Genomic DNA, 23310 nt, shown 5'->3' with positions numbered 1-23310 from the left:
GGGGGGGGGGGCGGCTAGAGATGTGGCTCAGTGGTTAAGCTCTCCTTAGTTCAATCTCTGGTACAAAACAAAACAAAGTCTAAAGTCATTTGGATCTGCATGTGTGTCACATAAGTATATTCCAGTTTTTGAAAAAACAAACTTGAATCTCACTGTAATTCAAACATGATAGACCCAATTTAGACCCTTCTATATTTTATGCTGAATTGTCAATTTTTATTAGCTATATATTGATATGCATGTATAGTAACAAAATGTATAAAAGGGGAAGAAAAATGGCAAAGAGTTTGGTAGTTACCTACTAACTAAGGTGTTTTCATAAGCAATTGAAGAGCAAAGTTAAATGAGGGTATGAGATGTGCAAGTCAGTACAGAATAAAGGAAGTAGAGAAAAATCATCAAATAGCAGAAGATAAAAAAAGAGAAAAAGACAAAACATACATGCTCCTTTTATGTTGCCAAAGGGTCACAAGCAGAGGGAGATAAAAAGCAAAGGAATCCAATTGCATATTTTCACACATCAAAATCAGAGCCTTGGGAACAAAACCACAGACTAGATAGTAACTAGCAGGAGTAAAAGAAATCAAGCAAAGATTTCACAAAGACATTTAACCAGAAAGACTTGAAAAAGGACAGGAGAATGGAAGGGGATGAGGTGGAAAATTAGGAAATCTCAGCAAAACAAAAGGACATATCCCTTAGCTGAAATGTTTGGGACCAGATTTGGGAATATTGCATACACTTTACTGATTGAGCAAACCTAATTTGAGAGTCCAAAATCCAAAATGCTCCAAAGTCCAAAACTTTTTGAGCATCTTTGGATTCTGAAATTAACGATGATCAACCTGTTTAAGGAAAGTCAAGAACTATTAGTTATTAAGATTTAGGAATCATAATGGATTCTTAAAAGTCCTTGACTGGAAAAGAAAGGTAATTGGGGGGGGGAGAATCCCAACAAATTATGGCATAAAGACAAAATAATTTTCTTGTAGTATTTAGCACAAGATAAAGCTTTATATTTATATATGTATATAAAATTATGACTTTAAAAATAAATTTTATTATATTTAACATATATAAGATGTGTGTAGGCATACATACATACATAATAAAATGGTTACTAAGAGAAACAAGTTTCTTACTATTGTTCGTCATTATGTTCTATCAAAGAATATTTTAAACTTTTCTCACTGAAGCAATGAAATTATTTCAAGACCATAACTGTTGATCAATTTTTTTTTACACAAATTTTTTTTACACAAATTTGTGTGTATAAGTACGTGAGTACATATGTGCACATGTGTATAGATATTCATATGTATATACAAATACATATACACAAACACTATATTATCACAAAACAGATTCTTTAAAACTTGATTTATAGGGTCAACATGGCATTCAACCCAGTATTAAGACTAGTAATGAAAGCATAATCTTATTTGGGAAGAGAGATCATTAAGAGTTCTGTGTTAAAGTATGTTACACTCTCAAAAAAAAGTAGCTCTCTGAGGTCAGATGTCATACTATAGATTAAAAATTTATTTTAAAATTGTATGAAGACCTTTAAAGTAGGTTGTCAGTCCTTCATTCCCAAAGAGAGATCAAAACAAACCAAAGTCATGGATTCTGGATTCTGATTTCTATTAAATCCACTTTGAAAATTAAAGAACAAGCTTTCACTGCCACATCCACCTATTTAATTTCATGTCTGTCAGTAAATGGAGAGAAAGGAAAAATATGTGGGTAATTCTCAAGTATGTTAACCATATAATAGATTTAAGAGAATGAGAAGGCAAAGAGGACCAGGAACAGAAAGGTAGACCTTAATGCCTTGCTCTTATCAGAAAACAGTAGTGCTGAAATAGCTCCCTAATGAAATTCAATTTGATATGATAATCACTATCACTATATACTACAGTGAATTTGGATGACAGAACTATCAAACTGAAAAGTGAACATTCAAACAATACCTTTTCCCCGCAGTACAATTACTTAAAAAAAAAAAAGTATCACAGGTATCATTTCTATTAACTTGGTCAAATGCATGTTGTTTATGATTTATATTAACAGATATAAATTTTGGTTAAAGGACAGTGATATAATTCACAGTGATCTTGGCTGCTCAAAGACCTATGGTGCCCTAGGTAGTATGTCATGGGCAACAATTTTTCTCAGTGTTTCCAAGACATGGTTTCTCAAACTGGGTTTGTAGATGCCCAGGAGATATATGCTTAGAGAGTTTATGAGTGCTCTGGGATGGTTTTAAATTTAGTGTTTTTTTAATCAATAACAAAAAATTTTAGTCAAACTTAAAACTAAGACAATTTATATCCTATAAATACATATCCTTTAAATATATATCCTTTAAATTTATATCCTATAAATATTATAAACATCCCAGTATTATAAAAAGCCAGTACTGCATGAAATTTCAATGCCTGCAATGGTTCTATCATCCAACAAGATGTAATTGTGTAAGACTTTATACTTAAATGATGCAATCTTATGAGGAAAAGACAAATGAATATCACATCTCATTCTAAAGGCAAATGTTTCATTATTGTGCAGACACAGAAATGCAGCAAGAGGACAGTTATCAGACACTTCAAAAAGAGACTACTGCCAAACGAACAGCCTGTTTCAGTCTGCCAGTAGTAATAAGCACCATTTAGTAAGACTTAACTATGTGCCAGGAACTACCTTAAATACTTCATAGAGATCAGGTCACTTATCTCAACTGTATATAGTAGGTACTATTACCTTAAAGAAATCAGATGATTTCTCCAAGGACACAGAACTGAATGAATGCTTAGGTAGAATTTGAACTTAGACACTCTTAGATTACACTGCTTTCTACCAATGTTTATGTTGTGAGCTGGAATTCCTAATCAGAACATAATCATCCTCCACATCAAATTAATTTGAATTAAAAATATGTAGTGTTATTTACAGTTATAAATTTGTTATGGTTTTATAGTTCTTTTAAGAGCTTAGGAGTAGAGTTTAGAACTAGTTTAATGTGTGTAAATATTTATTTAAGATAATCATACAAATATGTAAGCAAATATAGGGCTTCTTAAGAAGTTGTTTTTCTTTAAAAAGGTTTGTCACTACAGCTTCAAAAATGCTGTTCAAAGACCTATGGTGCCCTACGTAGTATATCATGGGCAACAATTTTTCTCAGTGGTAAACAAATTTAATTACTTTTACACTGTAGTTAAGCATCTGTTATGTCCTGTAGAATGCCATTTCAGTATATTCAAAGATAAAATATGAGCCCCCAAACAAGTCTTATTGAGGAAAGGTTAAAAAACTCAAGAAATAAGTTATTTCTACTTCTCTCACAGGTGCTTTGAAGGAAGAGTTTTGCCTAGGGTAGAGATTTTATTCAAATAGGAAAGGAAAAAGGAAATACTTGTTCAAAACTTTTCTGAGGGTAGTTATTTTCTTGTTTAAAAAACTATCCCTTCCAGGTACCAGTTGACTTTTTTGCTCATCTTCAAAGCAGACCTTCTCAAAAGTATTCCCACAGTTGTTGATACTACTTTCTATATTCCAATTTTCTTTTTTAGCAATACCCCAACTCTAGAATGCCATTATCAAGATTACTAATAACCTTGTAACCAAATTCACTGCTTAATTCTACAGTTTTGTTCTCTTTCTGAGCAGCATTCAACACAGGCTCTCATTACTTTTTAGTTTTGGTTTTCAAAACACTCCTATTTTTTCTCCTACCTCACCTGCCACTCCTTTTTAATCCCCTAGTGGATTTCTCTTCTTTCCTCACCTTATAGCCAATTTATCAGTGATTTGTGTCCTGACACTTGTCCCATTTACCTTCAAGAAGTATTCCAAATCCATTTCTTTCTTTAGTCTACACAACTGCTATTTTAGTCAAACCCACCATTCTCTCTCCCCTAGTTTTCTAAAATAGCCTTTTCACTGGTCTCCCACTTTTGCCCTATTTCCCATACTTCATTCTCTACAAAGCCCATGAAGTCATCAAAAATATAAATCAGATTATACTTCCCACTGCTTACCACCAATGGTTTATCATAACAAATTTTATTAGATAAAATTCCAATTCCTAATCCCAATTTACTAAACTCTTCATGATCTGGTCCCTTTCCATTTCTCTGACTCCCCTTCATCCCAATATTTTAGCTGTATATACTGACTTTATCTTTTAAACATGTTAAGTTTATTCACACCTATGGTTTTCCACTAGATTTTCATTTTCTTGAAATTTTCCCTACTCTGATCTAACAAAGCTGATCCTTTTCATCAGACTATTACTCATACTTTGGCAGACAAGTATTTTCTGATGGCCCAACCTCAAAAATATTCTTCACAATGTTCCCTGATTTTAATTCTCTGCATAGTATATATTGTTCACTGATATTTTTTGCTTTGATTAATGTTAATCTTGCCCATTACACTATGAGTTCCATGAAAACTTGGGCCCTTATGTGTCTGGTTTACCAATGTATTTCAAATAGTTAGTACCTCTTACACAGGAGATTCTCAATAAGTATTTGTTGAATGACAAATAAACAGATCTAAATCTAAAAAATGGCCATAAACCTGATCTCACCTCCCAGTGATTCTAGAGAAGAAAACAAACAAACAAACAAAAACCCAATGAGTCTCTCCTAGTCAAGTACCAAAGAAAGGAGAGATGTTCTATCAGTGTCTTAATTCTTAAAAGTGAGAGTATCCTAAAAATAACATGCAAACCAAGTTCAAAAAGTACTGTCCTTTTTTAAAAATCTCTACCTGACACATTCCAGACACTACCAGAATTGCTGGTGAATAAACCACTTCTATAACCACTGGATACAAATTACCTGCTCTGGAAGCAGAAAAGTTGACTTCAAGTATATTAAAATGGCTAGCAAACATAAATATTAAAGCTTCTTTGTATCTAGCTATTTACCCATTTCTAAATTAAAATTACATGTGCCTAATTAAAGTTTTATAAAGTTAAGCTACTATTTTAATGGAATATTGTCTATTTATTAAACACTTAGCTAGATGCAAAGAAGTATGCAATATATGAATATAAATAAATAATCTAAAATAAAATTAAACACATAAAAGGAAAAATCGAAAACAGAATCCTAGAGTTTTCTTCTGATTTTGAAGCAGTGGTCCCACAACAATAACACCTTCTTAGAGTTCTATTATCAGAGACTCTAGTATTCTCAGCATTAGAGAAACAAGCTCATAGAAAACAAATGAGAGTTGAAAATATATGTCACATTTGCATTTTTCTTTAGAAAAATGTAATCTGTCTCTGTTTTGTCTTTGGCAGAAGAGGAGGATGTTTGCTTACAAATATAGCTACTCCACTGTAACGTGTTTTTATTTGAAAAATAAGCTCTGAAAAAACTTGAGTGTTTCAAAAACACTCGTTACTTTCATATTAGAGCAAATGACATACAAAAATGAAATCACACAATGCATGGGAAACATACCATTCCATAGGCCTGCTGCTGGACCCAATTGATATAATCATTCCTTATGTCTATCAATTCTTGTACTTCATGGATATAAAATTTATCATACTGTATAATCTGTCCTGCCTTCTCATTTACCTAAAAAAAAAAAAAAGTATAATTAAGTTTAATCAATGACAGAGACTGAAAAATGTTTAATTAGAAAAAGCCTTTGGTGATTTCTTAGCTAATTTTCACTTCCTGTAAAAAAATAATTACTGAGTGCCTACTATATGCAATATGCTAGTTAAGTGCTACCATATTCATAGATGTGACAACTGCATTCAGTACACAAAACTAATAGAAAAGAGGAATGTAAATATCTTTATAACCATAAGATGGAACAAAATATATATAATTAAGGTATATTAGAATAAACTAGAAACTATAAGGACTTCAGGTTAGAGTAAGGGACTTAAATAACAGTAGTAATAGCTAATGCTTGTTAAGTGTCATAATCTATCTAACATCTCATTAGAATAAACTTTAAGTGGTGACATAAAGATGTGAAAAATGAAGAGGGTACAGATTATCACCCCACAGACTACCTGATAATTACAAAGGGAGAAATAACTCTTTACAATGTAGAGAATGACCTTAACCAAGTGATCAAAGTAATCATTAACAATACTGGGATAATTAAATGCTGCGTTTCTAATAATAGTGCAAAAAAGGAAGTATACACAACATTTATGTATCAAAAGAAAACTTGAATTTAATCAACTCTTGTGATCTAAATTCCAGTTCAGAGGAGATATAAGGAATTACAACCATGAAAAAACAACCAGAGAAATCCAGATTGTGGGTCTTTTACTATTTGCCAGGACTTATAAAAAGTCAAGGTAATGGGCATAGAAAGGAGAGAGTTGTTCCAAATTAAAAGAGAGTAGAGGAATTCTGGGGGTAGATATGGCAGAATAATTTGTAATTAATCCATCTGACAAAAACAATTTACAAACTCTGGACCATATATAATAAAGCAAATACATAAAAATACTGGAAAGCAGCCCAAATAAGGAAAAAAAAAAAAAAAAAAGGCATGGAAACAATTAATTACCTACAGAAAACATATTTTACTCCCAAATCAGCATGAGCAGTAGGAGATAAGAGATCAGGCAGAAAACAGACATCTTACCAGAGAGGAGCCATATATACATCAGAGAGAGGGGGACTGCTGGCCTGGCCAGAGAATGAGGAAGGAAAAAAATCATAGAAAGGAATCCAGAGGGGAAAGCCCCCAAAAATCTGCATGTAGTTTCCCCTCACCTCTTTGGCAAACTCTTAAAACATGAATACATATGGTGAGACTTCGGGGTGGGGAAGACACCCTCCAACAAACAAAAGAAAGCAATCCAAAAGTATATAAAATATGTTCCCTGTCCATAATGGAATTAAAAATCGGTAAGAAAAAATATATTTGGAAATTCCTCATAACCTCACTTCCACACAAGACACACTAAAGATGCAAAGAAGAATCTGGCTCCTAAAGGGAGGAGGGGCACGACTCTTAAGTCCCATCTTGAGATTCAGGTACACATAATTTAAATAAGAGCAAGAAAAAGAACACTTTCTCTCCCCTCCCCCCTACCAATCTTGAAAGCACCAAGTAACAATCAACTCAAGTATACTATTGATGAGGGAGAAGAGTGAGAAGAGAAATCCCTCTATGGAACAGGCAAGCAGAACTAGAAAAGAACTCTTTGACACCCACTTTTACTCTAAACCCAAAGCAATATCTGGGGAATCTGAGGCTTGTGGTGCAATTACAGTAACTAAAATAAACAAACAAACAAATAAATACTCAATTCCAGCTTAACTCCTGATTAGACTGACTTAATTGCCACACTAATAGGCAGAAAGATGAGGTGTACCCATTAACAGGCTTTGAATTTACTTCAGCTCGTACTTTATTACAACTCAAACTTATGAAACATACCAAAAAGCAAGTAAACAAAGAACAAAACAAAAAGTGTCTAGAAACAAAACAATCAACAGAGTCAGATTCAGAGATGACCCAGATGATGAAACCAGAAGATAGGGATTTTAGGAAAATATTTTGAACTGAAAACTAAAACATACCAAAATTTGTGGGATGCTGGTAATGCAGGACATAAAAAAAAATAAAAATAAAAAAATAAGGACAAATCAAGTGAAAGAAAACACAAATCAATGAAAGAGAAAACAGAAAACAGAAGGAAAAAAAGTAAATAGGTTTTTAAAAAATATGATATGCCTCTGGCCAGACTGACAAAAAGAGGAGACACAAATTACTACTATCAGGCATAAAAAGATCTTATCACATAGATGTCTTATCAATAAAAACTGACTCAATGGGGCTGGGGCTGGGGCTGGGGCTGAGCAGTACAGTGCTCACCTAGCACGTGCGAGGTGCTGGATTCAATCCTCAGCACCACATAAAAATAAATAAATAAAATAAAGATATTGTGCCCAACTACAACTAAAAAAATATTAAAACAACACAACAAAAAACTGACTGAAGAAGAAACAGGAAACTTGAAATGCCCTATATTTTAATATAAAATTTTCCTGAAAGAAAACTCTAGAACCAATATGACTTCACTAGTGAATCAGTTTTTTGTTTTTTTTTTTTTCCTTTCAGTGCTGGGGATCAAACCCAAGGCGTATGTATGCTAGGCAAGCCTCTACTACTGAGCTAAACTGCTGGTCCTCTACCAAACATGTCAGGAACAAATAATATCAACATTTTCTTTATTTAAGAGGGATCATTTCTTAATTCATTTTTTGAAGCCAGAATAACTTTGAAAGCAAAAACTGACAATAGGAGAAATAAAAATTACTGATCAACATCCCTCATGAACATAGACAGCCTGTCACAAAATATTAGCAAATTAAATCCAACAATAAAGTATAACACATAATGCTAAAGTGGAATTCATTTCTATAGTGCAAGGTTGATTTAACCATCTTGATGCAGAAAAAGCATCTGATAAAATTCAATATTATGCATTCATAATAAACACATCCAGCAAACCAGAACAGAAGGAAACTTCTTCAAATAGTCAAAGCCACCTACCAAAATCAAAAAACAAAACCCCTACAGTTAAAGTATTTGAAATACAGGTGAAGTATTTAATTCTTTCAAAGATATGGGAAATAGGCAAGGATGACCACTGTAATCATTAAATTCATATTGTATTAGAATCCCTGGTAATTATGGTAAGGGTTGGGGGGGATGGAGCAGAATCCAACCATCCCCCCACACAAAATATATATATGGCAAGAAGATAACATGACTGTGTGCTCAAATTCAAATCAATCTATAAGGAAATAATTAGTACTAATAAATAATTTAACCAGACCACAGGGTGAAAATTCAATATTCAAAAATTCAACTGAATATCTCTATACTAGCAATAAGCAACTGAAAATAAAAACCATTATTTACAATACAGTCAAGAACATAAAACATTTACAAATAATTTTTAATTTTTAAATTATTTATGTATTTTCAGTACTGGGAATTATTTATATATTTAAATTATTTATGTATTTGCAGTACCACAGTACTTTACCACCCAGCTACATCCTTTACCCTTTTTTACTTTTTATTTTGAGATGGTCTCATACTAAGTTAACAAGGCTGGCCTCAAACTTGCAATTCTACTGCCTCGGTCTCTCAGGTGTTTAGGATTATAGGTATACACTACCACGCTCAGCTTAGGAGTGACTTTTTAAAAAAATGTAAAAGACCTCTGAAAACTACAATACATTGTTGAGAGAAAATAAAGAGACCTAAATAAATGAAGAGATATACATGTTTGTGGATTGGAAAAGAGAATAACAAGATTGAATAAACAAATGCAAACAATGAAATTAACCAGACTCTAGTTTTTAAACAATTGATTGAAAAAAAATTATTACAAATGAGAAAATTTAAATATCCCTAGATAGATGATATTCTAGGACTATAAATTCCTTGAATGATACTACTATTATTAGAAAAATGCCTGTATTCTTAGCAAATGCTGAAGTATTAAAGGGTGATATATGCTTTATACTTTAAAATGATTTATGAAAATGTATATATAAAAATAGAGAAAAACAAATTTGACAGCAAGTTAACTGCTAAATCTATAAAGGAAGCATACATATGTTAATTTTATTTGTCTTTTAACATTTTATTACAAAATAATAACTTGAAATAAAATGAATAGGAAAACTACATGGTTCAAAACTGGACCAAAAGTGCAGCTAGAAGCTAGGATGAGCTAAACAGTCTAGGTTTCAGGCCAAAACACAGTTCACTCTAGTAAGAATTAGAATAAATGCTCACTATTCATTGAGTTTGGGCATGTTTTGTTGTAGAGCATATTGTGGCAAGAACCCGTACATGGGGAAATAAGGTTTGAGTCAAGTGATAGAATGAATGGAAGCCAGGTGTGATGGCACATTCCTATAATTCCAACTACTGGGGAGACTGAGGCAAGAAGATTATAAGTTCGAGGCCAGCCTCAGCAATTTAGTGAAACCCTGTCTCAAAGTAAAAAACAGAAAAAGGACCAAAGACATAACTCAGTGTGGTAAATGCCCCTGCCTCAACCCCCAATACCAAATAAATAAATAAATTTTTAAAAATGGAGAAGTGATGGTAGCTAAATGAATAGAAAAGTCAAGTGAAGGGTTAAAGACAACTTTAATATTTTAACCCTTCAATAAAGGGGCAGCGGAAGCTGGTAATACACATACAATTACACAGGCCAGGAAAGAAGTCAATCTTAGTGGGGCAAGAGTAGGAAATTCACATACATACTAACTAAATCAACTAAGCAATGTCTGAACAGGAACCAAAGAAATCATCTAGTAGAGGTGTAAATCTAACCAGACAATGCCAGTGTCCAAACAGTGCTCAATAAATATGAAATGAACATTTGGACAAATAAGAAATATGTATATAGTTTACCCAATTGTATGTCTGTGCATTTTTATTGAAATGTGTTGTCCAAATTTTTGGTAAAGAGAACAGCTTATATAATTTCCATGTTTTTCAACCTTTTGTTCTGAAGTCCAAAGGAAAATAAGAACACATATATACTTTATACCACTACTACTTCCTTCCTGGAGAGGGGAGGAGGAATGTCAGGTCTTTATCCTTCATATCAAGATGGCAAGCTAAAATTTTGAATGAAATTAAACTTTACCTTGAAATTCACTCAAACTTTATGTTCCAATAATGATAGCTGTCATTATGAAATACAAGTACATCTTCTGTACCCAAACTCATTTAAATAATCCCATGAAATAGAAACTATTATTATTATCATATAGATGAGTATACCAAGACTTAGAATTTAATCAAGTCAACCTAGGTCACATAAGGAAGAGTCACAAGCCTCTCTAACATCAAGCGTTCCCCATACCCTCAATGCTGGGGGCTGAAGCTGAGTGTTTCATAATAAGTACACAATCTATGACTGAACTATATTAGCATCTCTCATACAATGCATTCTTAATTCATACTCTCTAATTGCTAAAATATGTCCATATCTGCATATATAAATGCATATAATATATATTTAGCACATTTCTACTTTTTATGAATGTTTAAAATGGTTGCTTCTTTGGCTTACTCTTTTAAGTACAGATAACCCAATTTAAGAACAGACTTAATAATACTATTTTTAGTACAAAGTTGATTTTTGTCACCACTCTATTCAGTGACAAAAGCACTTTGAGCTTTTTTTTTTGTTCACTGTTTTGATTAATTTTTTACTGTGGCTAAGGTACTCATCTGGAAGAAAGAGACTAGAGTGAAACTTCTATCACTGGCTTTTCAAATAAAACAAAGGCACCTACTTTATGATCAAAATCTTCATCGTAGAGCAAGAGTTCAGCAAACAACCATTTGTGGCCTACATATCACCCACTGTTTTCATAAATAATGTTTTACTGAAAAACATCCATACCCATCCACTTATATGCTGTCTACAGCAGAGTTGAGAGACAAAAACTGTATGTCTTGCAAAGCATAAAATATTTACTATCAGGCCCTAGAGGTTTTAGTATTTTGCTTTAAACAACTAAAATCATTAGCCAAACTCCTTTTCCAAAAAATAAAAATAAGACCCCCCACAATTATACAAAACACGATGGTTTCCCTCCCCATATTGAAATTTATAAATATATGCATCTAATCACATTTAAATCACATTAGTCACTCTAAAATTTAATGACTCTGGATCATTCACATTCCATTGAACTAGTATATATATTTCATCCTTAATATTTTAATATTTTCTCCTAAAAGGAAAGAAACTATGCTGTAATTGGCAGTCTGCATATCTTGTGGATATTGGCTATGTAAGTTTTCTTAAGAGAAATGCTAATATACTAGAATTAAAATTAATGATGAAAAAAAAACAGGTTTGCTTCAAAACCAGATTAATTTCAAACTTAAGACTTGTGAAAAGCTTCTGGCTGGTAGTTAATTCAGATCCACTGATTTGATAACTAAAGAGAAAACTAATTAACACTGCTTTTAAAATAGGAAAATCAGATATGGAACATAAGATTAATCCCAGAAGACATACATTACAAATTAACACACAAAAATCAAGAGTTTCAAAAAATAGAATAAAAATCTATAGGTAGATGATTAACAAGACATCCTTTGTCCCAAGAAGTCTTTCTTAACCATTCAGAGTTAGCAACCTACATTTTTCCTAATCAAGCACTTACCATGTATACCATAAATGTTTATTTACTTGTATATGGTACAACTCCCCTTGATTTTATAAGCTCAACAAGGGCAGAAATCACATCTTTTAGTTATCATTGCATCCCTGTTATCTAATATAATGATAAGCATACAGTAGGCACTCAATAAATATTTACAAAATAAAAACAGAAGAGATCACATGGGAGAAGTTCAAAACAATCTATACATTCAGAATTGCTACTTAAAATACATAAAATCTGTATATGTTTTATTTTAATACTTTTATTTAATATTTTAATTACAATTTAGAATCCTGGTTTACAAACTTCAGTTCAGGGGTGGTATACTGAGTACATATATTATTTAAGAGGTCATTGCAAAAGAAAAAAAAAGTTTGAAAAAAATCACTGATTTAGAAGATCAGCACAACATATAGCAACTAAGCTGGACAGATAGTATAAGGCTTTTCTTTTGTCATACTAGTATCACTACAATGTCCTGTGTGAAAACTCAGAAATAACCCAATTACTTGCCAGTAAACTTATTTCTGATATGTCCATTCCTGACAGCAGGTACCAAAGGTATTTTCTTATGATGCCATTTGGAGCACAGGAAATGATTTTTAATTCAAAAGCTTTCCAAAGGACATGACATATGGGAGGAACAAGAACATCCACATAACCTATAATGAACAGGAAACACAATATGCAATTTCTAGTTTCTAATCCTGCTCCAGGGTTAGGTCAAGAAGGAAACAGGAATTTTTCCCTAATTCTTAACCATGGAGCAGAAAGAAGAATGTATACGGTTGTCAAACATAATGTATACGGTTGTCAGAGAGTGTCTTAAAAAAAAAGTTTCTGATAAGTAACTTGGGTTTCTTTAAAGATGAAAATGAATCATCCCTGGTGGCTAATTATCCATAGGTATTTATTTATGGTAGAATAGGATGAAGCCAAGTTTTCTCTAAAGTTAAGAGGTAAAGATAACTAACTGACTGCATTAAGGACACCCAAAAGGAGATGCTTAAGAGATTCATCCCAGCCAGGCATGGTAGCACACAACTGCAATCACAGCAATTCAGGAAGCTGAGGCAGGAGGATTACAACTTTGAGGCCAGCATCAGCATCTTAGTGAGACCCTGTCTCAAAATATAAAAAGGGATGGGAATATAGCTCAGTAGCAAAGCATCCCTGGGGTCAATCCCCAATACCAAAGACAGAGGGTCGGGGGAGGGGGGGAGAGAGAGAGAGAAAGAGAGAGAGAGAGAAAGACTCTGATTCAACCAGTATTATTCTGCTTTAAAGTATTTAATAACAAGAACCCAGTTTCCTTTTAACCCAATAAATCAAATCAAAATAAGTGGTTTTCCACTCAAATGGTGATGTGTGATAATGAAATCACTGACTTTGGAATGTATAACAACATACATATATTATAATATTTAAACCATACATCAATCCTAGAAAATTATTGGGGTTGGTATTTTAATTACTTTGTATATAACTGTTCATTTACATATATGATGAAGAGAAATACTTGTTCAAAAATCACACTGGTATGAAGCATTATAAAAAAGGATTAAAACCTTGATCTTCTGATTCCTAATCCAGGTCCCATAACATAATACCATAGTATCTGCCATCCAGAAGATTGAGAGGTTTAACATAAAAGCAAATCCCCTTCCTAAACATGTTACTGTATATGCTAACACAGAGAAACATTGGATCCAGCAGGGACACTGGAAGTAGATACGGATTTATATTTCAATTGTGCTACTCACTGGTTCATGATCTTTAATGTTCAGATTCATTTCCCAGTCTAAAAATGGGCAAAATACCAACACTATGGGGTTTTCAAAAGTTAAATGAGTAATATATACAAAGTGCTCACACAGAAGAGGTTCCAATTCTGGACATTGTTAGCAAGCAATAAATGTTAGTTGAAGGTGAAGGGAAAATTAACCTAACAAAAAACTGGATCCTAGTATGGTTCCATCAAAAAGGTTACTGAGGAATACTTATTCTATTCCATGGAATAAAGTGTTGCCTAACTCCAGATTTTAATCTTACCCCCCCCACACCAAAAAAAAGCCTTTAGAAATAGAACTCTGTATCTTTCTTCCTTGGTAGAGATTGAGGTTTCTGAGCTAGGCAAATAAGTTACTTATTCAAGTCCCTTCTGTAGTTATGAAAGACAAAATATTTGATTTCCTCCCCTGATCCTCCCTTCTCTTTTTCTTGTGGAAAAAGCTACAGCTAAGGAAAAATAGTATTTTTAAAAGGGGGAATAAAGATAAGTAAACAACAGATAAGACAAACAGACTGAGTAATCACTTATGAATATGTCCACCTGAAAAGAAATGGTTTGCAGATATAGTAGGAAGAAGTTGTTCAGAGGAAAGAAAAAAAAAATCTAATTAATGTCTTGAATCCTAGGCAAAAGGTATATGGAAAGGGAGAGACCCATCCCATGAAGTTAAGAGTATCCTCATTACAGCAGTTTACTGCAGACCCAGACCCTGATATGCTGCAAGAAAGCTGTGTTCTGGGCAATGACCTGTTCTCTAGGAAAGAAATGGCTTTCATTTCTTTTAATTATAATGAGAAATTAGTTTTCTCTAGGAATCTCAGACAGACTAAAAAAGGAAAAAGTTCAGAAAGTTAAGCAGTTGAGAAAAATACTCGGGAGCTTCACTAAAAGAATAAAAAGGAAAATAAATTATCCATAAAGCTTTTTTCTTACAGAGAACAAAAGGACTATCTCCTTTATCCCCTTATTATTTACCTGATCACTAGGCAAGAAGAATCTGGAAATACAAAGAAGCTGTTAAGGAAAAGAAACTAAAGATTAAAGATTCATCTGAGGTTTTCAGTCACTCTATGGGCTAGAAACAAATGCTTCTCCCTTAGGTCATGTCTCATCTAAATAATAACTCAAAAATACCAAATGGCATAACAAAGATATACCTACCAACTGTCAGGGATGACTCAAATCCATCTTTAATGAAACAGCTGAGATTCTACTTCTTCATATAACTGTACTGCTACAAGTGTAAAGGGTACTATTTCTTACACTGGGAAGAAGGGCAGGAAAGAACAATAGGCAAATTAATGAATTACATATGGTTCCAATTTCAAATTAGTCATTTGTTTCAAATGAAACTTTCTACTTTGAGGCCTTTAGTATCTAATAGCAAAAGAACCATAAGCTTAAATATTCATAAAAAGAACTAGGGCCCACTCTTTTTCATATGAGAACCACTTATAACTAACAAAAAAAAGTATTATTAAACAAATTATGTTCTTCACAAGAAAAATATAAGAATTCTAATTCATTAGTATGCTATTGTTCTGCCCAACTATAAACAAGTTATTTATAAATGCCTATTGAAGTAAGACCAAAACTGAAGTACAGATATACTATTTCATTTAAAACAAACTACAAATGTTTCCAAATTTTTATATTTTATGCCAATCTAAATATGTAATATATTAATGTTAAAATGAACATTATCAATCTGTTAGTAGGAATGGGAAAAGAGAAAAATAAAGGAACTATTGGACATACCCTATGTAATATTTCTAAAACCTTTAATGCAGTATGAAGAAAACTGTTGAAAATTCTTCTTTCAGAAGGGGGAATGCCGATCTTGTAGAGTTTCAAAAGATGTACCACAACTTCCTTAAAAAGTTCTACTATCTTGAAGAATAGTGGAGGTTCAAGTATTGACCACCAGTTTTCTGTTATTAAAGGGTGAACATGCAAATAAAATGAATAAAAAAAATTCACAATTTTCAAAACCATACTGACTTTCTTCTAAAGCAGGGATTCTTTAACCCTTTGAAAATCCCAAGAAGGTGCACATAGCAATATTTTATATAACATGTCTACAGTGTCCAACACCCCCCAACCCAAACACCACCAAGTTAAAATATACTGTCCATAAAAGTGCTCAAAGAAAAAATAAAGTATAAAAAGCCTATGAATTTACACTATTAGTTTCCTACATTATGTTTTAAAATCCACCATATACTGTACCTAATATTAAAACCAGTTATTACAGTGTTTTTGTTATCAGAATTTTGATGTTTAAAATTAAATATACTTAAAAATGATTTTGCTCTAATATTTATGGATTTTTCCACATTTTCTCTCTCAGCTTACTATAAAGCTGAAATGTTGTATAGCACCAACTTTACAATGCAAGAAACTCCTGGAAACTTAATAATGTAAAGTTGTAACATGTATGTCGTTTTCCACATTCACAATTTGTTGTTGCTAACTATAAATATTACAATCTCATGAATCAAGTAGGGAAAAAGAAATCTTCTGAAATAGGGAAATAATATGAATTCCTGCTTCACTCTTCTATTACTAGCTAATTTCCTCAGATTCCAGTTTTCCATCCCTTGCTTGTTGCTTCCTCTGCTCACCCGCCATCTTAAAGGCTCTCGTACTTATTTTATTACTCATATATTTCCACTCCATATATTTAGCAAATACTATCAGAAAGGAAAGCAATGGATTAAATGTAGCAAGCAAACTATAAAGATTAGGAGTCAGAAATGAAATCCATAATTTAGAAAGATTAAAGTGAGAAAAGGTTAGGCAAAAAAAACAGCAAATAGAGACAGAACTGCTAGATTAGATGAGGAATAAAATCTTGTCTACAAGCAGAAAAATAAAATCAAACATTAGGAAATCAGCAAGCAAAGAAAACATGAGGCAAAGGGTTGACCATCAGGGTTCAAGGATGATATAAAACCCATGTTTATTCAGTTTTAATTGTTTCTTCCTCGTTTACTTCTTTAATAGCAAGATCACTCTCAAGGCAATGAGGGAGAGAAATAAAGATAACAATTTTTCTTTCTTGATACCAATTCTGCTGTTGTGTTTAATTAAAATTCTGTATCTAACAAGTTTTGCTTTCAGCAACTCCGACAATTAGAAGCAAATGACTAGGAAAAAAAAGCGACAAAAGGAAAAATAGCTTTATTTTTCCCTGTAGAACTATGTCAAAAAAGAAAGGCAGCAAAATGTCAAACAGCAAAAAGAACTTATCAGCATTTTTCATTTAAAGAGAAAAGGTTTCAAAAGAAAAAATACTGAAATTCTTACCGAGTACTTTCAGTGGTGCCTTTTCTAGGTTCACAAGAGCTGTACCAAAGGGAATTGCTATTGTTGTGAAATTGTTGGAATCACTCATCAGAGGACATTCTGGTAGAGTAAGATAAAACCTCAATGCTTCAACATCAGGTAATGAGCTAGTCAGTTTAGGTATAAGATTCTTTTCCAAACTAGCTGCCACCTATATTTTGACAAAAAGTAAAACCTACTTCATTTAAAATGAATTCACTTTAAAAAATGGTATTATAGCAAACATGAAAAGGTGAAGAAATAAAAAGATAAGACAATATCATACAATAAATGTACCACGGAGCACAATGAAAATCAATGCCTAAGCATTGCCAAGATAACTTTAAAAATCTTGTGTGAAAGTCTAATAAATATTCTACCTCTATAATCATAAACAGACTCAACCAAAACAATGATATTAATTCAGAATCTATTAACATTTGGAAAGATACACAGATCTCTGACAGCTAAATTACAAATGCTATAAAATGAAGTCCAATTTTAATTCTTCTATTAGTGCATGTAATAAAATTACATGAAGGACATCATAAGGAGTCCATGAAACAGTGAAGTTAATTAGGTTACAACACATAAAATAACATGGAATCAAAACCTCAGCTAAATATTATAAAAATGAAATACTTTAAAAACAAACCTGTTGAGATATCTGAGGATGATCAGGTTGTATAAGTTTGTGGAATAAAAGCCTAGCAGCATTCATATCAACCCCTGGAAACCTGGTACCTGTTCTATAGTGATCATCATTGCTAAAGAACAAAAAAATGACAATTAAAAAAAAAAAACTTTTTAAACATTATTCACCTTTATATACATTTAATACAATAAATTTAAAAAGTTTCAGCAAACCAAGGAATTGCCACTTACCTAACAGCTAGAAAACTTCCATTTAGGCAACCAGATGAAGAAAATGTTCCATCTATCTCACTAAAAAGAAATTTTTTTTAAAAGTCACAAAAAAATGATTTTTGTTTGCCATTTTTTACAGAAATGAAAATGTACAGTCAATCTAATATTTAACGGTACAGAGCACTCCTCTAAACAACACCCAATTAAAATGAATCAGAATTATGTAACTTACTGAAGATTATGTAATGTTTGAAAAGGTATAATCGTATGCCCTAATTTTCTCAAATGTGCTTTTCATCTTCTAATTTATCAAACAAATATGATATTCTTACATTATTTTTTGCAAAACTGGGGTTTGAACCCAGGGCCTCACCTGTGCTAAGCATGAATTCCACTCCCTAATCCTTTTGAGACAGGATCTCCCTGAACTTCCCCGCTGGCCTCAAGTTTACAATCCTCCTGCCTTATCCTTCAGAGTAGCTTGAATTGAAGGTATATGCCACTGTCCCTGGCCAATGTTCTTAAGCGTTTTTTTTTAAGCATGCACATTTAATTTGTAAAATTCTACATGGTATAATGATAATCTTGGTCACTGGATAACTCTGGATATTTGGTAACCGTGGGTGCTATTTTTCAGGCCTACACTGGGATTTTCAGAAAATTTTTAGACATCTAAAATAACAAAACAGCTTAAATAGTCATATATCATTTAACAAAAGGGCATGTTCTGAGAAATGGGGCATTCAACAATTCATCATAGCCTACTACATACCTAGGCTATATAGTGTATATCCATAGCCTATTGCTCTTAGGACTATGATTGACAAAACCACTCAAGATTAAATAAAGCACAAGAAAGAGTGATGCACTCTAGATACTCAGCAAATATAAGATGTATGAAATTGCTGACAATGTAGCATAACATACTGTTGTACTGCAAACTCTAAAGTAACAATAAAAGGCACACTATAGTAAACATATACACTAATAACAGTCATTTATCATCAAGTTATTACATAAGTAAATGTGCTATACTTGTATGTAACTGGCAATGCAGTGTTTACACCAACATCACCACAAACACAAGTGATGCATTGTGTTATGACAGCTACAATGTCACTAGACAACAGAAATTTTTTAGCTCCATTATAATCTCATGGGACCAGGGCAGTACACTGACCAAATAACAGAGGTCTGTCATTGACCGGTACTAGACAAATTAATTTATAAGCACAATATTCAAGAAAAAAGGAGTATTCAAGTCTTTCAGAGAAAAAAAATTAAGAGTGATTATTATGTCGTCAAAGGGGACATATTTCAAATCCCAAAATAGCTAATTCCACAGTTTATCATTTAACATATCTACGTTAGAACTGAAACTTGCACAAATTTCTGAAACTTGTACAAATTTAAATGAGATCTTTAAAAAGATTCATTATGGGCTGTGGTTGTAGCTCAGTAGTAGAGTGCTTGCCTAGGGATGGGTGAGGCCCTGAGTTCAATCTTCAGCACCACATAAAAACAAATAAACAACAAACAAAATAAAGTTTAAATTCTTAAAAAAATACTCATTATGAAAATTATAAATATTTAAATTTTTATACATATAAACCATGCAGTGAGTGAACTTCAATGAAATTAATACTGAAATGAAAATTCCCAGTAAAGGTTACTCTACCACAAGGTTGAGAAGTTGAGTTTGTCTTTGTGTAGGTAATATGCTTTCCTTACTTGGCTATCTCCACAGGAAACCTTCCAGAGGGATAGCTTAGCCATTTTTGAATCAGAGCTTCATTCACTGTCCAGATCTGCTTTGAAGGATCTGGACATCTGAAGTCATCTGGTGGCCCACAAGTCTAAATTATAAAATTAAGGAGATTAGTCAAAGGGAAGGGGTGTTATCTATAATTCAAAACTAAGAACCTCCTAGTATATATTTTTTAACAAAAGTTAATCTCCAGTAAACACATGAAACAAAAAACTTAGCCTATAGATCAAAATATAAATTTTGTAGACTTGGATAAAAATTAAAGCAACTACTCTGTAACATGTAAAGCACATAAAGTGTTTTAAAACTTCCTCGAAATTATTGAGCTACAGCTATAAAAGAATGAAATTTTGGCATTTGCTGGTAAATGGATGGAAATGGAGACTATCATGCCAAGTGAAATAAGCCAATCCCCAAAAAAACAAATCCCAAATGATCTCATATGTGAATGCTAACACACAACAAGAGGGAAGGGGAGAATAGAAGTTCACTGGATTAGACAAAAGGGAATGAAGGGAAGGGAGAGGGGATGAGAATAGGAAAGACATTAGAATAAATTGGACATTACATTCCTATGTTCTTCTATATAAATATACAACCAATGTTAACTCCAAATCATATACAACTCTATGTATGTATAGTATATCAAAATACATTCTACTGTCATGTATAACTAAGAAGAACAAATGAAAAAAAAATTTTAAATTATTTAGCTAAATAATTTACATGACTATTATTACCTGGGGACTAGAGTAATGTGAAAAGCTTTGATCTCCACCTGAGAAAATTCTTTTCACACAGAAATATTCTTCAGAATCTGTAATACAAATAAAATGCAAAAATTAGAATCCAAAACACAACATATTTTCCAGAACATCACATTACTACTGAATTTGTCATACTCATCTAATTTAATTAGACCCCCCACTCATGAAATATTCTGATTGCTCTGAAGATGAGACAGACCAAAGGATGAATGTTCAATGATTCCACAAGCATAAGCAGCATTTAATAAGTTTACAATTCATCCTTCTGGCATTCATGCAAGAATTAGTCTACCTCATTACATTTCAATTTAAACTAAAGATAATATAAAAACAGAATGAAAGCTGCAAGATAGCTTAAAATTAAACAAAGGATACTCAGCTGGGGTTGTGGCTCAGTAGTAGAGTGCTTGCCTAGCATGTGTGAGGTATTGGGTTCGATTCTCAGCACCACATATACATAATAAAAAATAAAGGTCCATTGACAACTAAAAAATCTATCTATATGTGTGTGTGTGTGTGTGTTGTGTATATACACACAGTAAAAATTAAAATTTGAGTGAATACTTTATAATGCAAAATCAGTTCCTCTTTCAATATATCTGCTTAAAAGATGACACACACAGCTACTATAAATTAAATCTAGTTATTTCTAAATATAATACATGACCTCCATCTCTTTAGTTTTCTATTTCTTCACCTTATATTATTAGTTACCATACCTGCTACAGAGAATTACAAATTCTCTTCAAGGACCACATCTTAATTTTCTTTATTATTCCCTACTATCAAGTAAAGTGTTTCATTTGTAAAATAACTAAGTAAATATTTGGCAATATGAATAAACAATATAAAATAAATTTTATCTAGCTTAGCACATAGTAATTGTTGAGAGCCACAGCCAAAGGGGCCCCAGCAAACTTCCAGCTGCCAGCAAACTTCCAGCTGCCGGCTGATGATTGGCTCACAGCGGCCCCAGCAACATCTAGCTGATTGGCTCCTCGGCCCCAGCAACATCTAGCTGATTGGCTCCTCTGCGGTGATGCTCATTGGACTGTTTCCCTGCCCTTTCAGACCACGGAGCTGCTCATTGGGGGACTTTTTTTGGCTCCGCCCACGTGACCCAGCCAATCGGCCTCAAGAGCAGGAGGATTGTGGGAGGTGAAGAGAGGCTGGTGTGGGAGAGAGAGGCTTGTGGAAAGCCGGTGGTGGCAGTTGAGGCTCTGAGGATTTTTCCTGAGAGGCTGTTTTGTTTGGCGTGTGTGGTTCTAAAAATAAAGTTAGTTTCTTTTGACAAGTGGCTCCTGATTGTGCCCAGCCAGACTGCGGCATTTGGTGGCCCGTACGGGGAGCGACTGAGGGTAAGTGAACTGCTCGCCCCTGAGGGCAGGGCAAGAGGATGGGTAGCCATTTTAAGATTCTTCTTTTGTTATTTTGTTTCACTTTTGTTTTAAGTTGCCTGTCCCTGGAGATGTGTAAGATGGAAGAAAAACCGCTCACATCTGAGGAACAGATAGGGAGAAAGGACGGATGGACATTTCAGGAGGCTATTATAATGATTTTGTGTTGTTCCAATTTTGTTTCACTCAGTTTCAGTTTTGTTAGGCGTTATCTTGTTGAGTTGTATTATAGTAGAAATACGGGATCAGAAATTAGTAAAAAACAAACTGAAAGAGTGTTAAGTAAATTGTTAGAGGAAGGAGGCATCTCAGTAAAATCAAGAACAATCAGGGCATACGTTGATACAATACAAAAATGTAGCCCATGGCTTTTTAAGGAGGAGTTGTTAAATATATCACAATGGAACCATCATGGTGAAGATTTAAAAAGAATAGAAAAGAAAAGCCCAGGGACTCTGCCAGTTGGCACATTGCCATTGTGGACGTTCATATCTTGTTTGCTTAGTCCAAAGCCTTCAGTTCAGACAATGGTAGAGGAAGAAGAAGACATAATGATTCAAGTAAAAGAGAAGGTCTCTCAAGTTAGTCAGACAGAGGAAAAGATTCAAGTAAAAGAGAAGGCCTCTCAAGCTAGTCAGACAGAGAAAGAAAGTGTAAAACAGAAAAAGCCATCAGGGGGAAAGTTACAACAGGAGACTGCTACTAACACCTTTCTATCACCAGAGGACGTAAGTGTCCAACTAACAAGGCCACCTCCATATGCTGGGAGGTCCCCAACCCCCGCAGTTGATAGTTGGGATCCTGAGACAAGATCTCAAATATTAACATGCCCTGTATTTGAGGCAGGAGGGCAGCGATTTTACCAAGTTTTAAATTTCAAAACAGTGAAGCAGCTAAAAGAGGCTGTAACAACCTATGGTCCTCAAGCACCCTTCACTGTAAGCATGGTCGAATCCATTAACAACTTGAACATGACGCCAGCAGATTGGGCTAATATGTGTAAAGCTGTGCTAAATGGAGGACAATACCTGTTATGGAAGGTTGCCAATGAGGAATTTTGCAAGGAGACGGCTAGGCGAAATGCAGCAGCTGGTTATCCTCAGAGAAATCTAGATATGTTGTTAGGAAAGGGACCTTATGAGGATCAGCAGCAACAAATTGCATATGATCCTGG

At 33.4% G+C, this 23310-nt stretch overlaps 1 protein-coding gene across 13 annotated transcripts in view; it reads right to left on the bottom strand.

The window, feature by feature from the left end:
* The window catches only part of Herc4 (HECT and RLD domain containing E3 ubiquitin protein ligase 4), a 121274-nt gene that overhangs the window by 32542 nt on the left and 65422 nt on the right, over nt 1–23310 (bottom strand). For 6 of the 13 annotated variants that reach the window (XM_048810087.1, XM_048810077.1, XM_015500584.2 and 3 more), the window contains 7 exons: nt 20713–20789; nt 19936–20060; nt 18223–18282; nt 17993–18104; nt 17320–17509; nt 15769–15941; nt 5481–5600 (listed from right to left, as the gene is read on the bottom strand). In XM_048810087.1, coding sequence (XP_048666044.1) covers nt 5481–5600; nt 15769–15941; nt 17320–17509; nt 17993–18104; nt 18223–18282; nt 19936–20060; nt 20713–20789 — 857 coding nt within the window. Of the gene's footprint in view, nt 1–5474; nt 5601–12731; nt 12881–15171; nt 15275–15768; nt 15942–17319; nt 17534–17992; nt 18105–18222; nt 18283–19935; nt 20061–20712; nt 20790–23310 lie in introns of those variants that run through there. The other 7 variants (XR_007350083.1, XR_007350085.1, XR_007350080.1 and 4 more) reach the window with 6 other exon arrangements.

This window comes from Marmota marmota, unplaced genomic scaffold, assembly GCF_001458135.2.
Source record: "Marmota marmota marmota unplaced genomic scaffold, marMar, whole genome shotgun sequence".
NCBI lineage: Eukaryota > Metazoa > Chordata > Mammalia > Rodentia > Sciuridae > Marmota > Marmota marmota.
This window is presented reverse-complemented; position numbering and strand designations above follow the sequence as displayed.